The 19,424-nt window shown below is 48.3% G+C and overlaps 1 protein-coding gene across 2 annotated transcripts in view; it reads right to left on the minus strand.

Moving 5' to 3' along the window:
• The window catches only part of LOC146036386 (connector enhancer of kinase suppressor of ras 2-like), a 410,449-nt gene that overhangs the window by 216,509 nt on the left and 174,516 nt on the right, over positions 1–19,424 (minus strand). For both annotated transcript variants that reach the window (XM_083160369.1, XM_083160368.1), the window contains exon 3: positions 2,681–2,883. In XM_083160369.1, coding sequence (XP_083016495.1) covers positions 2,681–2,883 — 203 coding nt within the window. The remainder of the gene's footprint in view (positions 1–2,680; positions 2,884–19,424) is intronic.

The following is a 19,424-nucleotide window of genomic DNA, read 5'->3' on the forward strand; positions in this document are numbered from 1 at the left end:
AGGCCCAGGGCTGAGAGGGGCCACCTTCCCTGTCACAGTTACATGTGTTATATACAGGGGTGTAACTACCATAGGTGCAGTGGGTGCAGCTGCTATGGGGCCCAGAGCTTAGAGGGGCCACCTTCCCTGTCACAGTTACATGTGTTATATACAGGGTGTAGCTACCATAGGTGCAGGGGGTGCAGCTGCTATGAGGCCCAGAGCTGAGAGGGGCCACCTTCCCTGTCACAGTTACATGTGTTATATACAGGGGTGTAACTACCATAGGTGCAGTGGGTGCAGCTGCTATGGGGCCCAGAGCTTAGAGGGGCCACCTTCCCTGTCACAGTTACATGTGTTATATACAGGGTGTAGCTACCATAGGTGCAGGGAGTGCAGCTGCTATGGGGCCCAGAGCTGAGAGGGGCCACCTTCCCTGTCACAGTTACAGGTGTTATATACAGGGTGTAGCTACCATAGGTGCAGGGGGTGCAGCTGCTATGGGCCCAGAGCTGAGAGGGGCCACCTTCCCTGTCACAGTTACATGTGTTATATACAGGGGTGTAACTACCATAGGTGCAGGGGGTGCAGCTGCTATGGGGCCCAGAGGTTAGAGGGGCCACCTTCCCTGTCATAGTTACAGGTGTTATATACAGGGTGTAACTACCATAGGTGCAGTGGGTGCAGCTGCTATGGGGCCCAGAGCTTAGAGGGGCCACCTTCCCTGTCACAGTTACATGTGTTATATACAGGGTGTAACTACCATAGGTGCAGGGGGTGCAGCTGCTATGGGGCCCAGAGCTTAGAGGGGCCCACTTTGCCTGTCAAAGTATCATGTGCTGTATACATTTTTCAGCATTAGGTGAAAAATAGGGGCCCTTACAAACTTTTGCTATGGGGCCCACATCTATGTAGTTACGCCACTGTCCCTGGCCACACAGCAGCTCAGTACACTGCCGCATGTGCTGGCTTAGAAAGAGATGCTGCAGCTGCTGCTGTCAGGTAACAGGGGCCCCACTGGGCCCCTCCATCAGACCTGGGCCCGGGTAATTAGTACAGTACCTACTCTACAGGGGGGCATTTTAAGAGAGAAGGAGGCCCATGTGCAGCCTCCCCCGGCTAGAGTCCCTCCTCCCTGTGAAGTAAGGTCAGGGCACTAGAACCTCAGACCCTGCTGCGCATGCTCCAATCTCCAGAAAAATGTTGCAACGGACAATTTTCTGCCGACTTTCGTAGCGCTGCTGCCCGCAGGAGTCTGAGCACTAGAGCGGACTGCACCGAATATATTATTACTGCCCCTCTCATACACAGCTGAGCGGAGATTTTACACTCAGTATAGGTTGGTATGTTCCAGCCATGATGATGACAATGACCGATATCCAACTGCGTACAGTTGAGGGTGCGTAGAACTCTAGATACAGTATGGGGCGAAGCGGGTGATTGGCGCTTAATGCATCATCCAGGTACTGTCATGTGGGATATATTCCTGGTAATGTACAACTACTCTGGATACACGATACAGGAACGTCGGAGACGCACTCGCCCACTGGGAACTAGACTGTGGCTTTGTCTATCCTGCAGCATTACAGCAATGTCTCCCTTTATTGTATATTGCATTACATGTGAATCTGGAAGCTTTTAGTCCTGGTATATTGTGAAAGTGTCTTTAATTCACATGACGAGCCCCAGTGGAACCATTCTGCAATGATGTTGGAAGGGTACGCGCCTAATGGCACCGTGATTGTAATGTGACCGGACAGAACCAGGTCACGCTGACCCCCTGCGGCTGTGCGAGGATGTCATGTACGGAAACCATGAATGCCTCCTCTCTTATTCACATCACTGTATTTATCAATCAGGGGAAACGTTTTACGGAGGTTATTTATTTATTTTTCCTTTTCTTTTATTAATGGAACAAAATAAAACAGTTACAGTTAGTGGCCTCAGCGCAAATAAAAATATCAGAAAAGGGATTTTTCCCAGGAGTGAGTCATCTCGAGGTCACGGCCCCTTATGTACTTCTTTATGATTTGTTATAGCGATGCTCCTCATTTGCACCATGCGAGGTTGCGCAGGGCGATGGCCAGAAAATGCCTCGGTTGAGGGTGGATTTACTTACAAAGTGGCAGTTACACAAAATAAACAACCTCAAAACAGCCATAACTAGAGTTTTTGGAGCCCTGAACCAGACAGAGAATTCCCAACCCCACCCCACCCCCATCCAACGCCCCTTAATATTGCCACTAGAGACAGAAAAGCATTTATCGAACATTGTAAGAAAATTAATATGGATCAAAACCATCTTCCTCTTTGGAGCACTTAGTTACTCAGTTACAATACCCTATTAATAACACACTTTAATATGATGCCATACCCAGGATTCGCACCCATAACCTCTTGCATTCCAGTTAAACACCCCACTCCTTGAGTTGTAACAATATGAAAAAAGTAGCATTGAAATTGAGCAGATCTACATAGTGGGCAGTCACACATCCAATCCCGTTCAGACGCACAGTACATAGATCTGCTCAGCTGCAATGCCAATCCTTGTTTTTTGGTGAAGTACAACGAGAGCTTGTACTTACAAATATCTACGTGGAAACAAAAAGGAATTCCAGGACACACGGCTGCGTACATATATTTTGGCAAGGATGGGTTACTTTTATTTAATGCCCCCTGCTGTTATGACCTTTGAACTTACCTGTCCAGCCAGGCCAACAGATTCTTGGCAGCGCCAATCAGATCCACCACCGAGGTAAGAAAGTCATTTGGCAATCGCCGGGAGGCTCGCCCATCGTAGTGCCCGCTCCGCCTTCTACCCGTTATAAAGTTTTGCAGATTTTTGGCCGATGCGTTAAGTTTGTGAGATAGCGTTCGCAGGTTCTCCGTTTCCAACCCATAGTTCTGTGGGGGAAATAAATACAAACGGACATTATTAATACAAGGTGTTGGCCAATGTGATCTATCCTGCATATAAGGACACAATGCATTCTGCTAGTACAGGTGTTAAAACAAAAAGAAAAACACAATCAAACATTTATTCAATGCTTTTTATTATTATTATAATTATTATTATTATTTCATTGTATAGTATAACTGTTTATGTATAGATGTATGTATATATGTCTAGCTAGACAGAATCAGGAAACCCAAAAGAAGGAGAACTTGGGCTCACATTACCCAGAGGGATTCAGTATTGAATCCCGGCGGTCGGGATCCCGGCGCTCAGAATCCCGACGCCGGAATCCCGACAGCCGAAATGCTGACAAGGGGGGGACGTGGATCGCCCCCCCTTGCGGGCTCGCTGCGCTCGCCACGCAGCGGGCCCGGTGCCTCGCTACGCTCGGCACACTAATTTATTCTCCCTCCAGGGGTGTCGTGGACACCCCAGTAGGGAGAATGTGTCGGCATTTCGGCGGTCGGGATTCCGGCGTCGGGATTCTGAACGCCGGGATCCCGACCGCCAGGATTTTAACTGCATCCCACCCAGAGTAGTACTGACTCCACCCAATGTGCAATTCCCTGACACATGAGACGTGGAAGAGTAAGGAATTCAGCGTAACAGGAAAAGTCTCATTTACTGCATGTTGAAAAATATGTGAAAAAAAATGAATCATTTGATTCTGGTAATTATAATCCAACCTTCGTTGGATCCCCATGCAGCACATTGCACAGTAAGTCATTGCATAGTTATTATATTACATTGCCTCTAATGATCCCACACCCAAAATTCGTAGCACGTGTGTTTGGGGCATTTAATGCTATATCCAGAACTGGTTTATGGGAGAAGGAGGAGCCTGTAAGCAGGAGAGGAGCGGAAGGGGGTGGCAGCTAAGGCCTCAGGATTACCTCTTGAGACAGAAACCACAGTCCTAATCTCACAATCCTGCGGCTCCCTAATGTGGCCTCTCAGCAACCCCCGCTTAGTCCCCCTGCAGCAGAGAACACTGTGTAACAGCAGTCTTCTTATCTCAGGGTCTGTTAATGCTCTATAGGGGGAGCTGTGGCCGGGGGTGAGACTGTTTTATTAATAATAGAACAGAACCATTTGGCCACCTAGACTTTAGTGAAACACATAATAAAGTTTTAAAATCCATTTTTTAACAAGAGATAATCATAAAAATTAGAATTGACACAAGGTTATATTGCATTGGGAATTTATTGCATAGACATCACCTTATTAATATCCCACTGACCCCAGAGGGTCCCACCGCCGCCAAAATCAAGTGAATACACACTAGTCAATGCCGAACACGATGGAGCCGATGACGGGGGTGGTGGGGGTCATGCTGCAGTGTTGATGATCTCCTCACTCCTCCAAACATGCTTTGATGAGGGAGAGGGTCGTTAATGATGCACAGCGTACACACTGGATGATATTGTGACCAATATTGTCTAGTGTGTATGGCAGGCATGTCCAAACTGTGGCCCTCCAGCTATTGTGAAACTACACATCCCAGCATGCCTTGTCAGAGTTTTAGCATTCCTTATTAGCAAAACTGTGGCAAGGCATGATGGGACTTGTAGCGTCACAACAGCTGGAGGGCCACAGTTTGGACATGCCTGGTGTATGGGCCTTAACACGGACTTATAACATCAGTAACACATAACCGCGGCAATGAAAGTGGCGCAATGCCTCTTATCTACAGTAAACCCGTCACGTTACGGACAATCTTATTTAATTGCCAAATTGTACATTTCCCATTATAATCCTTCCAGGCAGGAGCTGCGGCTTTAACGTAAAAATAAAGAACTATGTTGGTATTTGTAAACACAATTAGCCATCCATTATCTTAGTAAACCTTTGCCTAATTGACTCATTTACATACAAATCCAGTGACATTAGCAAAGCTGAGTAGTTCGTGTTCTGACAGTTTACAGCCGGTTATAGGCAATTTACACCCCTGAGCTGCGGAACAGGCCGGGCTGTAAAACACACATTACATTTTACAGTGGCAGTAAAGTGATGGAAATACAGTAAGCTCACTGTAAACGCTTGGCTCATGTGCGGGGCTGGAACGCTGCATGACAGCTGCAGCATGCCAGGTTCTCTGGATTTACAAATTAACGAGAGCCCCTTAGATCAACATCAATTTTTTCGTGGACAGGAGGAATTATGGGGTGGTGACATTTAATAAAAATAAAAAAATCCCATCTGTTTCTATTTCTTACACACAGGTGACACTTCTTATCAAGATGAGGTGTATCTGGTGACTTATACAGAGAAGACGACAGTGGTACAGGTAGAACGTCAGCTCACTGGTCCCACCACCGTCACCTCTCCCACTCCCCAATCCGACTCTCCAGGACCTCAGGTAAAAGTGTGGACGTGATGTCCCAGAAGTTCCCCACCTGCCCTTTGCATTACGTTCATCAAGGACACCTCTCTCAGAGTCATCCTTAATTTTGTGATATTCAGAATCAGGGGTGCCCCCCACATTCTGGAACCCCTAGACAGCTGCCTAATAGTAGAGTCGGCTGTGCAGCTTAGAGGGGGATGCAATCAATGGCACTGAGAGGGGGGGGGGGGGCTGGTAGTTTTTTTACTGGGTCTGCTGGAGGGTCCGGCTCCCTCTCCCCTGTTGCAGGAGCTGAGCAGTGGGGAGAGAGATAACATGCTGCGGCCGCAGTACAGCCTCTCTCCCCAGCTCAGCACACGCTGCTCAGTGCCATGTGCTGAGCTGAGAGACAGCTGCAGCCTGTCCTCTCTCTCCCTCTCGTTTATTTATTTTCATAGGGACATGGTCCCGCCCACTCCCGGAGACTCCACCCCTGCTGGTGGCCACACCCCCTCCATTTTACCAGGGCCCGGATGACCTCTCGGCACCCCTGGATGCACGACTCCAGGCCAGTGTTATTCACAGATTGGTTTATGGCTTTTCATTAGATTAGGGTTAACATTAGCCTCACCTGAAATATGCATTGTCGACACTGTGACTAGGCCGCAATTTCACAGTGTCGACGTGATAAATATCAACTTTCTGTAAGCATGTTGACATGACAAATCTTGACATGTTCATTACTGACTCAATATAACCTAGAGAAGCAGTATGGCCGCAGTGCTGTGCAGTTGTTCTGGGGTGAGCATTATAAATACACACAGTTCAGGGAGTGCTACTCGCAGTTACAGTGTGTGCCAGAAGGGCGGCGAATGTGAGATCTGTATCTGTACTCATTCAACTACTATCAGTGCAGCAGGTGCAGTGCACCAGGGCCCGAGGACGAAGGGGCCCACTGCTGCCCCTGTCACCCTCTCCCTCTCACACTCTGCCTCTCCCTGTCACCATGCCTCACAACTGTCCCACTTTTTCGCAGGAACGTCCAGTTTTTTTTGGGGGACGTTCCAACTTCCCGGCTGGCGTGTATAGGGTGTATGGCTGGCATGTATAGGGTGTATGGCTGGCGTGTGTAGGGTGTATGGCTGGTGTGTATAGGGTGTATGGCTGGAGTGTATAGGGTGTATGGCTGGCTTGTATAGGGTGTATGGCTGGAGTGTATAGGGTATATAGGGTGTATGGCAGGTGTGTATAGGGTGTATGGCTTGCCTGTATAGGGTGTATGGCTGGCGTGTATAGGGTGTATGGCTGGCATATATAGGGTGTATGGCTGGCGTGTATAGGGTGTATGGCTGGCGTGTATAGGGTGTATAGCTGGAGTGTATAGGGTGTATGGCTGGAGTGTATAGGGTGTATGGCTGGCGTGTATAGGGTGTATGGCTGGCGTGTATAGGGTGTATGGCTGGTGTATATAGGGTATACAGGGTGTATGGCTGGCGTGTATGGGGTGTATGGCTGGTGTATATAGGGTATATAGGGTGTATGGCTGGCGTGTATAGGGTGTATGGCTGGTGTATATAGGGTATATAGGGTGTATGGCTAACGTGTATAGGGTGTATGGCTGGTGTATATAGTGTATATAGGGTGTATGGCTGGTGTGTATAGGGTGTATGGCTGGCGTGTATAGGGTGTATGGCTGGTGTATATAGGGTATATAGGGTGTAAGGCTGGCGTGTATAGGGTGTATGGCTGGAGTGTATAGGGTATATAGGGTGTATGGCTGGCGTGTATAGGGTGTATGGCTTGCATGTATAGGGTGTATGGCTGGCTTGTATTGGGTGTATGGCTGGTGTATATAGGGTGTATAGGGTGTATGGCTGGCGTGTATAGGGTGTATTGCTGGTGTATATAGGGTGTATGGCTGGCGTGTATAGGGTGTATGGCTGGCGTGTATAGGGTGTATGGCTGGTGTGTATAGGGTGTTTGGCTGGCGTGTATAGGGTGTATGGCTGGTGTATATAGGGTATATAGGGTGTATGGCTGGCATGTATAGGGTGTATGGCTGGTGTATATAGGGTATATAGGGTGTATGGCTGGCATGTATAGGGTGTATGGCTGGTTTACATAGGGTATATAGGGTGTATGGCTGGCATGTATAGGGTGTATGGCTGGTGTATATAGGGTATATAGGGTGTATGGCTGGCTTGTATAGAGTGTATGGCTGGTGTATATAAGGTGTATGGCTGGAGTGTATAGGGTGTATGGCTGGAGTGTATAGGGTGTATGGCTGGTGTGTATAGGGTGTATGGCTGGCGTGTATAGGGTGTATGGCTGGCGTGTATAGGGTATATAGGGTGTATGGCTGGCGTGTATAGGGTGTATGGCTGGTGTATATAGGGTATATAGGGTGTATGGCTGGCGTGTATAGGGTGTATGGATGGTGTGTATAGGGTGTATGGCTGGCGTGTATAGGGTGTATGGCTGGTGTATATAGGGTGTATGGCTGGCGTGTATAGGGTGTATGGCTGGTGTATATAGGGTATATAGGGTGTATGGCTGGCGTGTATAGGGTGTATGGCTGGTGTATATAGGGTATATAGGGTGTATGGCTGGCGTGTATAGGGTGTATGGCTGGTGTATATAGTGTATATAGGGTGTATGGCTGGCGTGTATAGGGTGTATGGCTGGCGTGTATAGGGTGTATGGCTGGTGTATATAGGGTATATAGGGTGTATGGCTGGCATGTATAGGGTGTATGGCTGGTGTATATAGGGTATATAGGGTGTATGGCTGGCATGTATAGGGTGTATGGCTGGTGTACATAGGGTATATAGGGTGTATGGCTGGCATGTATAGGGTGTATGGCTGGTGTATATAGGGTGTATGGCTGGCTTGTATAGGGTGTATGGCTGATGTATATAGGGTGTATGGCTGGAGTGTATAGGGTGTATGGCTGGAGTGTATAGGGTGTATGGCTGGTGTGTATAGGGTGTATGGCTGGCGTGTATAGGGTGTATGGCTGGTGTGTATAGGGTATATAGGGTGTATGGCTGGCGTGTATAGGGTGTATGGCTGGTGTATATAGGGTATATAGGGTGTATGGCTGGCGTGTATAGGGTGTATGGCTGGTGTATATAGGGTATATAGGGTGTATGGCTGGCGTGTATAGGGTGTATGGATGGTGTGTATAGGGTGTATGGCTGGCGTGTATAGGGTGTATGGCTGGCGTGTATAGGGTATATAGGGTGTATGGCTGGCGTGTATAGGGTGTATTGCTGGTGTATATAGGGTATATAGGGTGTATGGCTGGCGTGTATAGGGTGTATGGTTGGTGTATATAGTGTATATAGGGTGTATGGCTGGCGTGTATAGGGTGTATGGCTGGTGTATATAGGGTATATAGGGTGTAAGGCTGGCGTGTATAGGGTGTATGGCTGGTGTATATAGGGTGTATGGCTGGAGTGTATAGGGTGTATGGCTGGAGTGTATAGGGTGTATGGCTGGCGTGTATAGGGTGTATAGGGTGTATGGCTGGTGTATATAGGGTATATAGGGTGTATGGCTGGCGTGTATAGGGTGTATGGCTGGCGTGTATAGGGTGTATGGCTGGTGTATAAAGGGTGTATAGCTGGAGTGTATAGGGTGTATGGCTGGAGTGTATAGGGTGTATGGCTGGCGTGTATAGGGTGTATGGCTGGCGTGTATAGGGTGTATGGCTGGTGTATATAGGGTATATAGGGTGTAAGGCTGGCGTGTATAGGGTGTATGGCTGGTGTATATAGGGTGTATGGCTGGAGTGTATAGGGTGTATGGCTGGTGTATATAGGGTGTATGGCTGGTGTATATAGGGTGTATAGGGTGTATGGCTGGCGTGTATAGGGTGTATGGCTGGTGTATATAGGGTATATAGGGTGTATGGCTGGCGTGTATAAGGTGTATGGCTGGTGTATATAGGGTATATAGGGTGTATGGCTGGTGTGTATAGGGTGTATGGCTGGTGTGTATAGGGTGTATGGCTGGTGTGTATAGGGTGTATGGCTGGTGTATATAGGGTATATAGGGTGTATGACTGGCGTGTATAGGGTGTAAGGCTGGCGTGTATAGGGTGTATGGCTGGTGTATATAGGGTGTATGGCTGGAGTGTATAGGGTGTATGGCTGGTGTATATAGGGTATATAGGGTGTAAGGCTGGCGTGTATAGGGTGTATGGCTGGTGTATATAGGGTATATAGGGTGTATGGCTGGAGTGTATAGGGTGTATGGCTGGAGTGTATAGGGTGTATGGCTGGTGTGTATAGGGTGTATGGCTGGCGTGTATAGGGTGTATGGCTGGTGTATATAGGGTATATAGGGTGTATGACTGGCGTGTATAGGGTGTATGGCTGGCGTGTATAGGGTGTATGGCTGGTGTATAAAGAGTGTATAGCTGGAGTGTATAGGGTGTATGGCTGGAGTGTATAGGGTGTATGGCTGGCGTGTATAGGGTGTATGGCTGGCGTGTATAGGGTGTATGGCTGGTGTATATAGGGTATACAGGGTGTATGGCTGGCGTGTATAGGGTGTATGGCTGGTGTATATAGGGTATATAGGGTGTATGACTGGCGTGTATAGGGTGTATGGCTGGTGTATATAGGGTATATAGGGTGTATGGCTGGCGTGTATAGGGTGTATGGCTGGTGTACTGTATATAGTGTATATAGGGTGTATGGCTGGTGTGTATAGGGTGTATGGCTGGCGTGTATAGGGTGTATGGCTGGTGTATATAGGGTATATAGGGTGTAAGGCTGGCGTGTATAGGGTGTATGGCTGGTGTATATAGGGTATATAGGGTGTATGGCTGGAGTGTATAGGGTGTATGGCTGGAGTGTATAGGGTGTATGGCTGGCGTGTATAGGGTGTATGGCTGGTGTATATAGGGTATATAGGGTGTATGGCTGGCATGTATAGGGTGTATGGCTGGCGTGTATAGGGTGTATGGCTGGTGTATAAAGGGTGTATGGCTGGAGTGTATAGGGTGTATGGCTGGAGTGTATAGGGTGTATGGCTGGCGTGTATAGGGTGTATATAGGGTATATAGGGTGTATGGCTGGCGTGTATAGGGTGTATGGCTGGTGTATATAGGGTGTATAGGGTGTATGGCTGGTGTGTATAGGGTGTATGGCTGGTGTATATAGGGTATATAGGGTGTATGGCTGGCGTGTATAGGGTGTATGGCTGGTGTATATAGGGTGTATAGGGTGTATGGCTGGCGTGTATAGGGTGTATGGCTGGTGTATATAGGGTATATAGGGTGTATGGCTGGCGTGTATAAGGTGTATGGCTGGTGTATATAGGGTATATAGGGTGTATGGCTGGTGTGTATAGGGTGTATGGCTGGTGTGTATAGGGTGTATGGCTGGCATATACGGCACATGTATGGATAATAGACACTGAACGTATACAGAAAACCACACACAGTTTTGTCTGCCACAGCCCCGAGGATCTCCCAGAGAACAGAAGACATGTTCCTCTTATTATTAAACGAGAAGAAAAAAAAATTCAGCACATTCTGATCCTGGGGGTAGAGAGAAGCAATTTAATGTGCGCCCATCAGATGTTCCTGAGAGTCTCGTTAGCCGCAGAAATAGATCAATCTCCTGTTACCCAACAGAGACCTTCTGATTGACCCATCTTACGGGGGACGTCACCCTGCACCCACAAAGTCACCACTTCCGTTTCCTATGACAACGCCCTGGTGCTAATTATCTATAGGACATTAATGCATTGTTTTATTGATTATTGGGCTCATTAAGGGAAAATGATCCTTTGCTCCACCTCTATGATGCCGGAGAGATCTCCGATACGGTATGTGCGACATTCCCAAAAGTTTCGCTAAGCAGGACCGCCGCCCCAAAGTGCTCTATGAGGACAGCGAAGATCAAGATTTTCAGAACATGTCTCAGTTAGCTGGAAGATAAACATTTTAATATGCTGGCACTCCAGGACAGAACATAGGGGTACAGTGATCACTATACATGGAATCCTCCCCGTGGCAGCCTCTTATCAGACGCACTGTTGCAGCAAGACTGACGTTACTTCAGTGTCTCATCTATTCACACTGCGCATAATGTGCATAATGGGCCTGGTTCTGGTTGGTTTGCAAAAGCAAACTCCTTCTTTAGTGGACAAAACCATGCTGCACTGCAGGTGGGGCAGATGTTACAGGTGCAGAGAGAGTTACATTTGGGTGAGGTATTTTGTTTCTGTGTAGGATAAATACTAACTGCTTTATTCTTACACTGCATTTTAGATTTTAGTTTGAGCATCCCACCCAAATCTAACTCTCTCTTCACATGTTACATCTGCATGCCTCCCAACTGTCCCTCTTAACGCGGGAACGTCTCGTTTTTGGGAGCATTCCTGCGTCCCACCCGGGGCCACCATTTTTCCGTGGTGGGGGGTGAGAGGGGGGCAATTGGGAGTCCCCCCCCCCCCCCCCCCAGCCTGAATAGAATAGACACTCTGCACATGTGCAGAGTGTCTATTCAGCGACGCAGAGCGGCGCTAAATGGGGGCACGGCCTTAGGAAGCATCATCCTATGAGACCACGCCCATCTTCACCGGCCACGCCCCCTTTCGGGCTCGCTTCGCTGGACATGTGTGAAGTCCACAGTTTCCCTCCTTTAGGTGTCAAGACCAGCTACTGTAAGTCCTACTGGCTCGCAGGCCCCATACAAATAACTGATTTTCTACATCTGGCCAATCAGAATAGGAATAAATCACTGGGCATGGCTTTAGACACCAAGTGGAGTATAACAGAGTCACAGGTATCTGGTAGTTTCTGGGCCTGATTCAGTGCTGATGACAGCAGGTCCAGTGCGATGCATGGACCCGTGAGCTGCAGAGGTGATATGTTGGATTGCACCTGAGCTGGGCAGGCTTGGCTGGGATAGCATGCGATTTATCATATGTGAAAGGACCGCATATGATATATCACGGCGGCTCAAGAGGGCCACAGGCAACTTCTCCACCTGGAGGCGTCACTCTAGTGTATGGGGGTCTTATGACTTTTAGTTTTGTGAAAATTTGCAAAACAACAACTCCCTGCGCTAGCATACGGGGGTCACTCAGCAGCGGTAGCTGCCTGCCTGCGCCTGGCAACGCTGGGTCTATGCACCCGCAACATCACGTCGCCACCCCATTGTCGCCCTCCTGTTGGCCCTTAAACTGCAATTTAATTTTCCAGGATTGAGGGATTGTGCAGATTAGCAAAAATTGTCGTTTTTCACTAGTCTGTGGGCGCTACTGAATAAGGCCCTCTGACTGCACTGGGTATAGAGGTAACTCCGTAATAATCCTCTGGCGGTGACCTCTCTATGGCGTCCGTGTCAGGACTGTACGCTGTTCCTGATGATGTATCTACTAGAGGTTCAGAGACTCTTCTACCTTTGCTTTATTCTACCCACAATCCCGCCTGACGTTCCGCTGCTCTGTGTATATGAGATGCATTATCTGATTCACAAACCGGCTGCCATTTACCTCTGCGCCGGATCCAAGCAATTTATTATCGCATTATCGTACCAGCCTACAAATGTCAGCAGAAGAACCTGAAAGATTTACATAGAACCATTACATAATAATACAAAGCCAATTAACCCGCGAGCTGACTAAGGGCCTGATTCAGAATCAATCGCAGTTTGTCTCACAGCGGCTGCATATGACATCACAAAGCCGCCACAAATCAACCTGAAAGAGGTACGGATATGCCGGCATTGTCCAGACCGCACCCTTCCCAAAACCACGTCGCCGCCTCCACCATCACTAGGATTACGGCTGCCTTTAACAGAATGCATCTGCAGTTTTAGCTCTCTTGAATGCGGGCCAACCTGAATCATGCCCTGTATACAGCGCCTCTACCAAACCCGCACATGAATGAAAGCTTTGCCGCCTCAGAACGGCAGCTGTGCGCGGATGGAGACGCAGAACAAAGCCGGGAATATGTTGTATCTGTTTGATGCACCAAAGTGATGCAACTTTGTTTTTTTCAGCCATAAGGAGATTACATTTTAATAATTCTTTATCAAATAATAATTGTATCGGGGAAACTTGTCTCGTCTCTTCTTCTCCAGAGAGATTTGATGCAAAAATCAAAGAGATCTCTACTGTATATCAAACAACACGTGTTATCAGATGTGGCGCGCTGACGGATAAAGGGATAACGGATGTAACCGTCACCGGGCGAGGTTTGATCACTGGGCAATAAAGGGGCAAATTAGGCACGGCCGGGACAGGATAGGACATTAAAGCGATGATCGACATTCATTAATGTAATAATTACAGCTCCTATGTTATCTACAAACTTCCAGAGTGACGGAAATATTTATTCTTTTCTATACATATCGGTGACGGAGAACTGATGTTCCAGATATATCGGCATTGTAACGTGTGAAGTTATTGCGTCATTAGACAGACAGGTGACTATAACTGCATACACTGAATAAATACATAACAGGTCTGATCTACCCGTGTACCTGTCAGACTCATGCACGGACAGGCGACATACATGTACATTACTAGTCTGTTATTCTGCGCTACAACCTGCGCCGCCACAATACATCGCTGCAGCCTCATACACACCTCTCATCGTTGCAGGTGTTACAAGATGCCATAAGGAGGTGGCTGCAGCTTATAAACATCACTCAAACAGGAATAGAGGGAGCAGCGATGAAACATGAGGCTGTTATTCCAGGGAGGCTTCATGACCTATGCCAAAATGGCCGCTGAGCTCTCTACTGAGGTCTATGGAGCATGTGCAGGGGCCACCTTGTCTTCACTATTTCAGACTCTGTTAGAACATCACAGAGGGGGATGCGTTCAGTATCCCAATGGACGGAATGCTGGCAGTCACAATAACCACACCGGCATCCCTACTACCACTAGGAGATGGGAGGTGGGACACCTTAGGGTTAGGCTGCGGTGATGGTGGATTAGGCACTTAGAAGGGGGGTTAAGGATATAATGCGGGAACAGGCCTACGTTTAGACAGTGGGGTACGGGGGCTAGGCACTAGCAGCAAGGAATCGGGTTAGGCTGTGAGTTTGGCTGCATGGAGGTAGACTTAGGGTTGGGGGGGGGGTAAGTATACATACCTACCCCCTGTCGGGATTCCCTCTATCAGGGTGCCAGTGTCTGTATTCTGGCTGCTAACATTCCCACTGATGGTGGAGACCTGTGATTGCCTGTCATCTGGTTTCTGATCCACTCGAGTGCCAACATGCACTCACTGACTGATGAGCTGTATGACACCGGCTCCATGGCAACCAGTACGTAACAGTGAGTACAGCTGTACTTGCGATCTCGCTACTGGTAGAGTCACTGGGATGATCACAGCTGGCGCGAGCCTGGATGAAAACAGCTGGCGCGTGCCTGGATGATCACAGCTGGCGCGTGCCTGGATGATCACAGCTGGCGCGTGCCTGGATGATCACAGCTGGGGCGTGCCTGGATGATCACAGCTGGGGCGTGCCTGGATGAAAACAGCTGGCACGTGCCCGGATGATCACAGCTGGCGCGAGCCCGGATGATCACAGCTGGCGCGTGCCCGGATGATCACAGCCGGGGCATGCCCGGATGATCACAGCCGGCGCGTGCCCGGATGATCACAGCCGGGGCAGGCCCGGATGATCACAGCTGGCGCGTGCCTGGATGATCACAGCCGGCGCGTGCCTGGATGATCACAGCCGGGGCGTGCCTGGATGATCACAGCTGGGGCGTGCCTGGATGATCACAGCTGGGGCGTGCCTGGATGATCACAGCTGGGGCGTGCCCGGATGATCACAGCTGGCGCGTGCCTGGATGATCACAGCTGGGGCGTGCCTGGATGATCACAGCCGGGGCGTGCCTGGATGATCACAGCCGGGGCGTGCCTGGATGATCACAGCCGGGGCGTGCCTGGATGATCACAGCTGGGGCGTGCCTGGATGATCACAGCTGGGGCGTGCCTGGATGATCACAGCCGGCGCGTGCCTGGATGATCACAGCCGGCGCGTGCCTGGATGATCACAGCTGTGTCTACCTTTTTCTGTCAAACTTTTTGCTTGTGCCGGCCTTTTGCCAATGCCACTTTTTGTCTGTCAACCTTTTGGTGTCAGCCTGCTGCTGTTGACCCTTTGAGCCACACCTTTTGATATGTATATAGTGGATGTTATCAGTAAACACAGTGTATAATAGTTCGGTAGACATGCCAGGCACATAGACTGCCAGGTGGAGCCAGTATGAGAAGCCAGTGTCAACAAGTTAATGGCGGACCCAGGAGTGGGAGGGGCAAGGCGACAGCCCAACAAATTTGCACCATTGCATTGCAGTGGGCCGGGCCACAGAGCATGCCATCACATGACATATCCCCGCCATTTCATTGGAGAAGAGAGCAGGATGTGGGAGGGTTGCCTAGTCCCCTAGAAGCTTGGAGCTCCTGCAAATTGGGGAGTGCCCCAGTCATACCTGGAGAATAAGCGAATTCCTATAGGAGATACTGAGAGGGGGCAGGACGAGCCCATCCTGCAATCAGTATAAATAGCACAGAGGGAAGTCTTAGATACATACACACATAAAATACAAAGTACTGAAATAAATATACTTCTTACAGTGTCCTGATTAAAAACTAAATTTGATTTTATTGCCATTTTGTTCCATTTTTTTGTCCCTCTATTATTTCGGAAATCAATCTCTGGCTGCATAACTAGCTCGATTTTCCATTCTCCTGGTTAAATATACTTAATGATTCATCTGATCTAAGCAGTGAGGCTAAATAAGAATAAATCAATATTCTATTTGCAATGCCTTCGCTCACTGCCCCACATCCCTCTCTGCTGGCAAAGCAAAAATGTTACTCAAACAGAAATGAATTGAATTCATCAGCCGTCGCATTCACAAAACCTTCGGTAAATTGACCCATAAGCTTGGTTCCAGCTGATGGATATAAGTGACTCACAGCAGCTGGGATGACGCGGCAGAAGCTGGTGTCATTAACCAAGGGCTTTATCTCTGCAAACATGGAGGGGATGCTCCCCAGACTACACGTCAGATCAGGATCTGTTCACCAAGGCATCTGGCTTCAAGCTCAGTTCACGGACTAAGTTTATACAAGAAATATAGAAGCTTCCGCACACTTGATAACAGTGCAGTGGTGCACTCTGGGAGGGTTTCTGAGTACCCAGAAACCCCCCATCCAGAACAGGGCTAATTTTTCCTCCAAGCCCTCAAATGTGCCTATTTTTAATAATCAGATCAAATGTCCCATACTTGTAATTGGAAATGTTATCTACTCAAATTTACTAAAATAAAATAAAAAAAACCAGAGGGAGCACTGTAATAATAACTTCATCTATAGATGGCATTATACAGGCTTCCCTCCTGCTTCTACTATTCCTGCTCTGATCGATCAGGCAGAGCAGAGCTCAGAGCCAGCACTTTTGAGGCCATGCGTGTCTGTCTATATAGCATGCTGGATAAATCTATAATCACCGGTGTCAGGGCCAGTGTTCTCACCAGAACACGTTCATTTAATAATGGGGACTGGATCACTATTCCCGAATATGCAGCGGTTGGCTGGAGTCATTCCGTGTGATCCCAGGAGTGTCTGGATCACTGGTGGAAATGGTACCGTGATGGTTCCTGCCAAAACCCAGCAGACATTTCTAGCAATGCTGTATCGTAGTGGTTCCCAAACTCGATCCTCAATGAGCACTAACAGGTCATGTTTTTCAGGTCACCCGGTAGGTTCCTCCAACTGTCCCATTTAAAAAAAATGTACAGGTGACCTAGAAAACATGACATGTCAGTGCTGCTTGGGATCCGCGGTTGTATCCCATTCAGTCTGCAAAGCTGGAATCAGTTGGTGCTATTCCCTGAGACTGGAGAAGGACTGTCTCACCAACAGGGGGCTCTTCAGTCAGGTCTTCAGACAAATTAATCCTCTACTAATGTGGCGATGGCTGATTAACTATCTGGATATAAAATGAGATTGGATGTGTTACCTCCAGCTATAACTATTATTGCTGCTCATGATGAAAGAAATGTATCCGATTGCCATTTATAAGGTCAGGAAGGGCAATCGTTATTAGCAACGCAGCAGCTTGGTTGGAATTTTGTACTACTTGCTTTGGATGTTGAATGAGAAGAGGGGGGGGGGGGGTTTGGTGTGAGCACCCCCAACATCTGCGGAAGTCTCTTCACATACACAGAAATATCTGTTCTGCAGATCATGTCAGAAATAAGGAAAAGTCTCCTAAAGCTCTGTTCCTGCAAATCATTCCCAACAGAAACACAGGTTTTGTGCCTCAGTATGTGCCTCAGTATGTGCCTCAGTAGGGGCATGAGGCACCATCAAAACCTATTGCCTCACGTCAACTTTCATACATACATTTATTTCCTTTACCCACCATTTGATTGCAACATCCAGCCATGTGCGGACGACTGGAGCCGTGCCTAATGCCCACAGTAGCATGGCCAGCTAAGAATGAGACGTGATGGCAGTGTGACCAGTTCCTTGTGGGCATGGAGAACCCTGAAGTATCTAGCACCTAGCGTCCAATCAGGAGCTGCTAGGCCACCAGGCAGCCAATAACGCTATTCGGGAGGAGGAGCCGCACAATGTAAACAAACTCTTCTTGCGTCTCTTTCCTTAGTCCGTGGGTTTCCCGTGTGTTGGTGTGTTTTTTGGCCAAGTCCCCTGGATGCCTACATGGACAGAAGAGTACCCGATCTACACTGAAGGACCCTTGTAAGTATAAATTGTTTCCACCGGTACCCTCATTGGATTACTTCAGGAACAGTGGACAGCGGCAGACCTACCTGCGTGTCAAGGTAGGTAAATATATGTATGAATGGGCTCTGTGTGTAATAAAGTTGTATTTTTCAAGTGTGTTTGTGTGTTTATTTCACTATTGGTTCTGCTGTGGAACTAAGGGGCGGCATGCTGTGACTTGTGGTTCTCGCGACCCAGCTTGCTGGGACTCATAATTCCACAGCAGAACCGATGGTATTTTTCTAATTTCAAACCACCCTCAGCCCAGGGGCACCGGGGACAGCATCAGGCTTCATCCTGGGCAGGTAAGTTCTGAAAGGGGGGGACCCCTTCATTGGGGGGGTCCTCACTACCCCAGGACCCCTGCCCAGGCTCATAGGCAAATCTAGAATTATGGTAATGGGTGGACCCAGATCTAGACATAATAGTAGGGGGACCTTTGCGCTGCAAAAAGGGGGCGTGGCCTCCTGGGAAGGAGCCGTGGCATCACAAAAAGGGGTGTGGTATTACACTTTAGACCAGGCATGTCCAACGTTGACCCTCCAGATGTTGTGAAACTACACATCCCAGCATGCTTTGCCACAGTTTTGCTATTAGAGAATGCTAAAACTATTGCAAAGCATGCTGGGATGTGTAGTTTGAAAACATCTGGAGGGCCAACGTTGGACATGCCTGCTTTAGACCATACACAGTAATGGCCATTACACATTGTAGCAAACTCCGTTATGCCAATTACACATTAGGCCACACACCATAATGCCCATTACACATTGTGCCACACATCATGATGCCCATTACATACTATATAACAAACCGTAATGCCCATTACATATTTGCCACATAAGTGCTGCTTACCTACGTGCTCATTGCTAGGGGGTTCTTGCTTGATGGCACCATAGTACCCATTACACATGATGCCGCACACCATAGTACCCATTACACATGATGCCGTACACCATAGTACCCATTACACATGATGCCGCACACCATAGTACCCATTACACATGATGCCGCACACCATAGTACCCATTACAATTGATGCCACACACCATAGTACCCATTACACATGATGCCGCACACCATAGTACCTATTACACATGATGCCGCACACCATAGTACCCATTACAAAAGATGCCGCACACCATAGTACCCATTACACATGATGCCGCACACCATAGTACCCATTACACATGATGCTGCACACAAAATGCCCCTTATACATGATGCTGCACACATAATGCCCCTTACACATGATGCTGCACACCGTAATGCCCCTTACACATGATGCTGCACACATAATGCCCCTTACACATGATGCTGCACACCGTAATGCCCCTTACACATGATGCTGCACACCGTAATGCCCCTTATGCAGATGTAACATG

This window comes from Crinia signifera, chromosome 9, assembly GCF_055691185.1.
Source record: "Crinia signifera chromosome 9, ASM5569118v1, whole genome shotgun sequence".
In the NCBI taxonomy this organism is placed as follows: domain Eukaryota; kingdom Metazoa; phylum Chordata; class Amphibia; order Anura; family Myobatrachidae; genus Crinia; species Crinia signifera.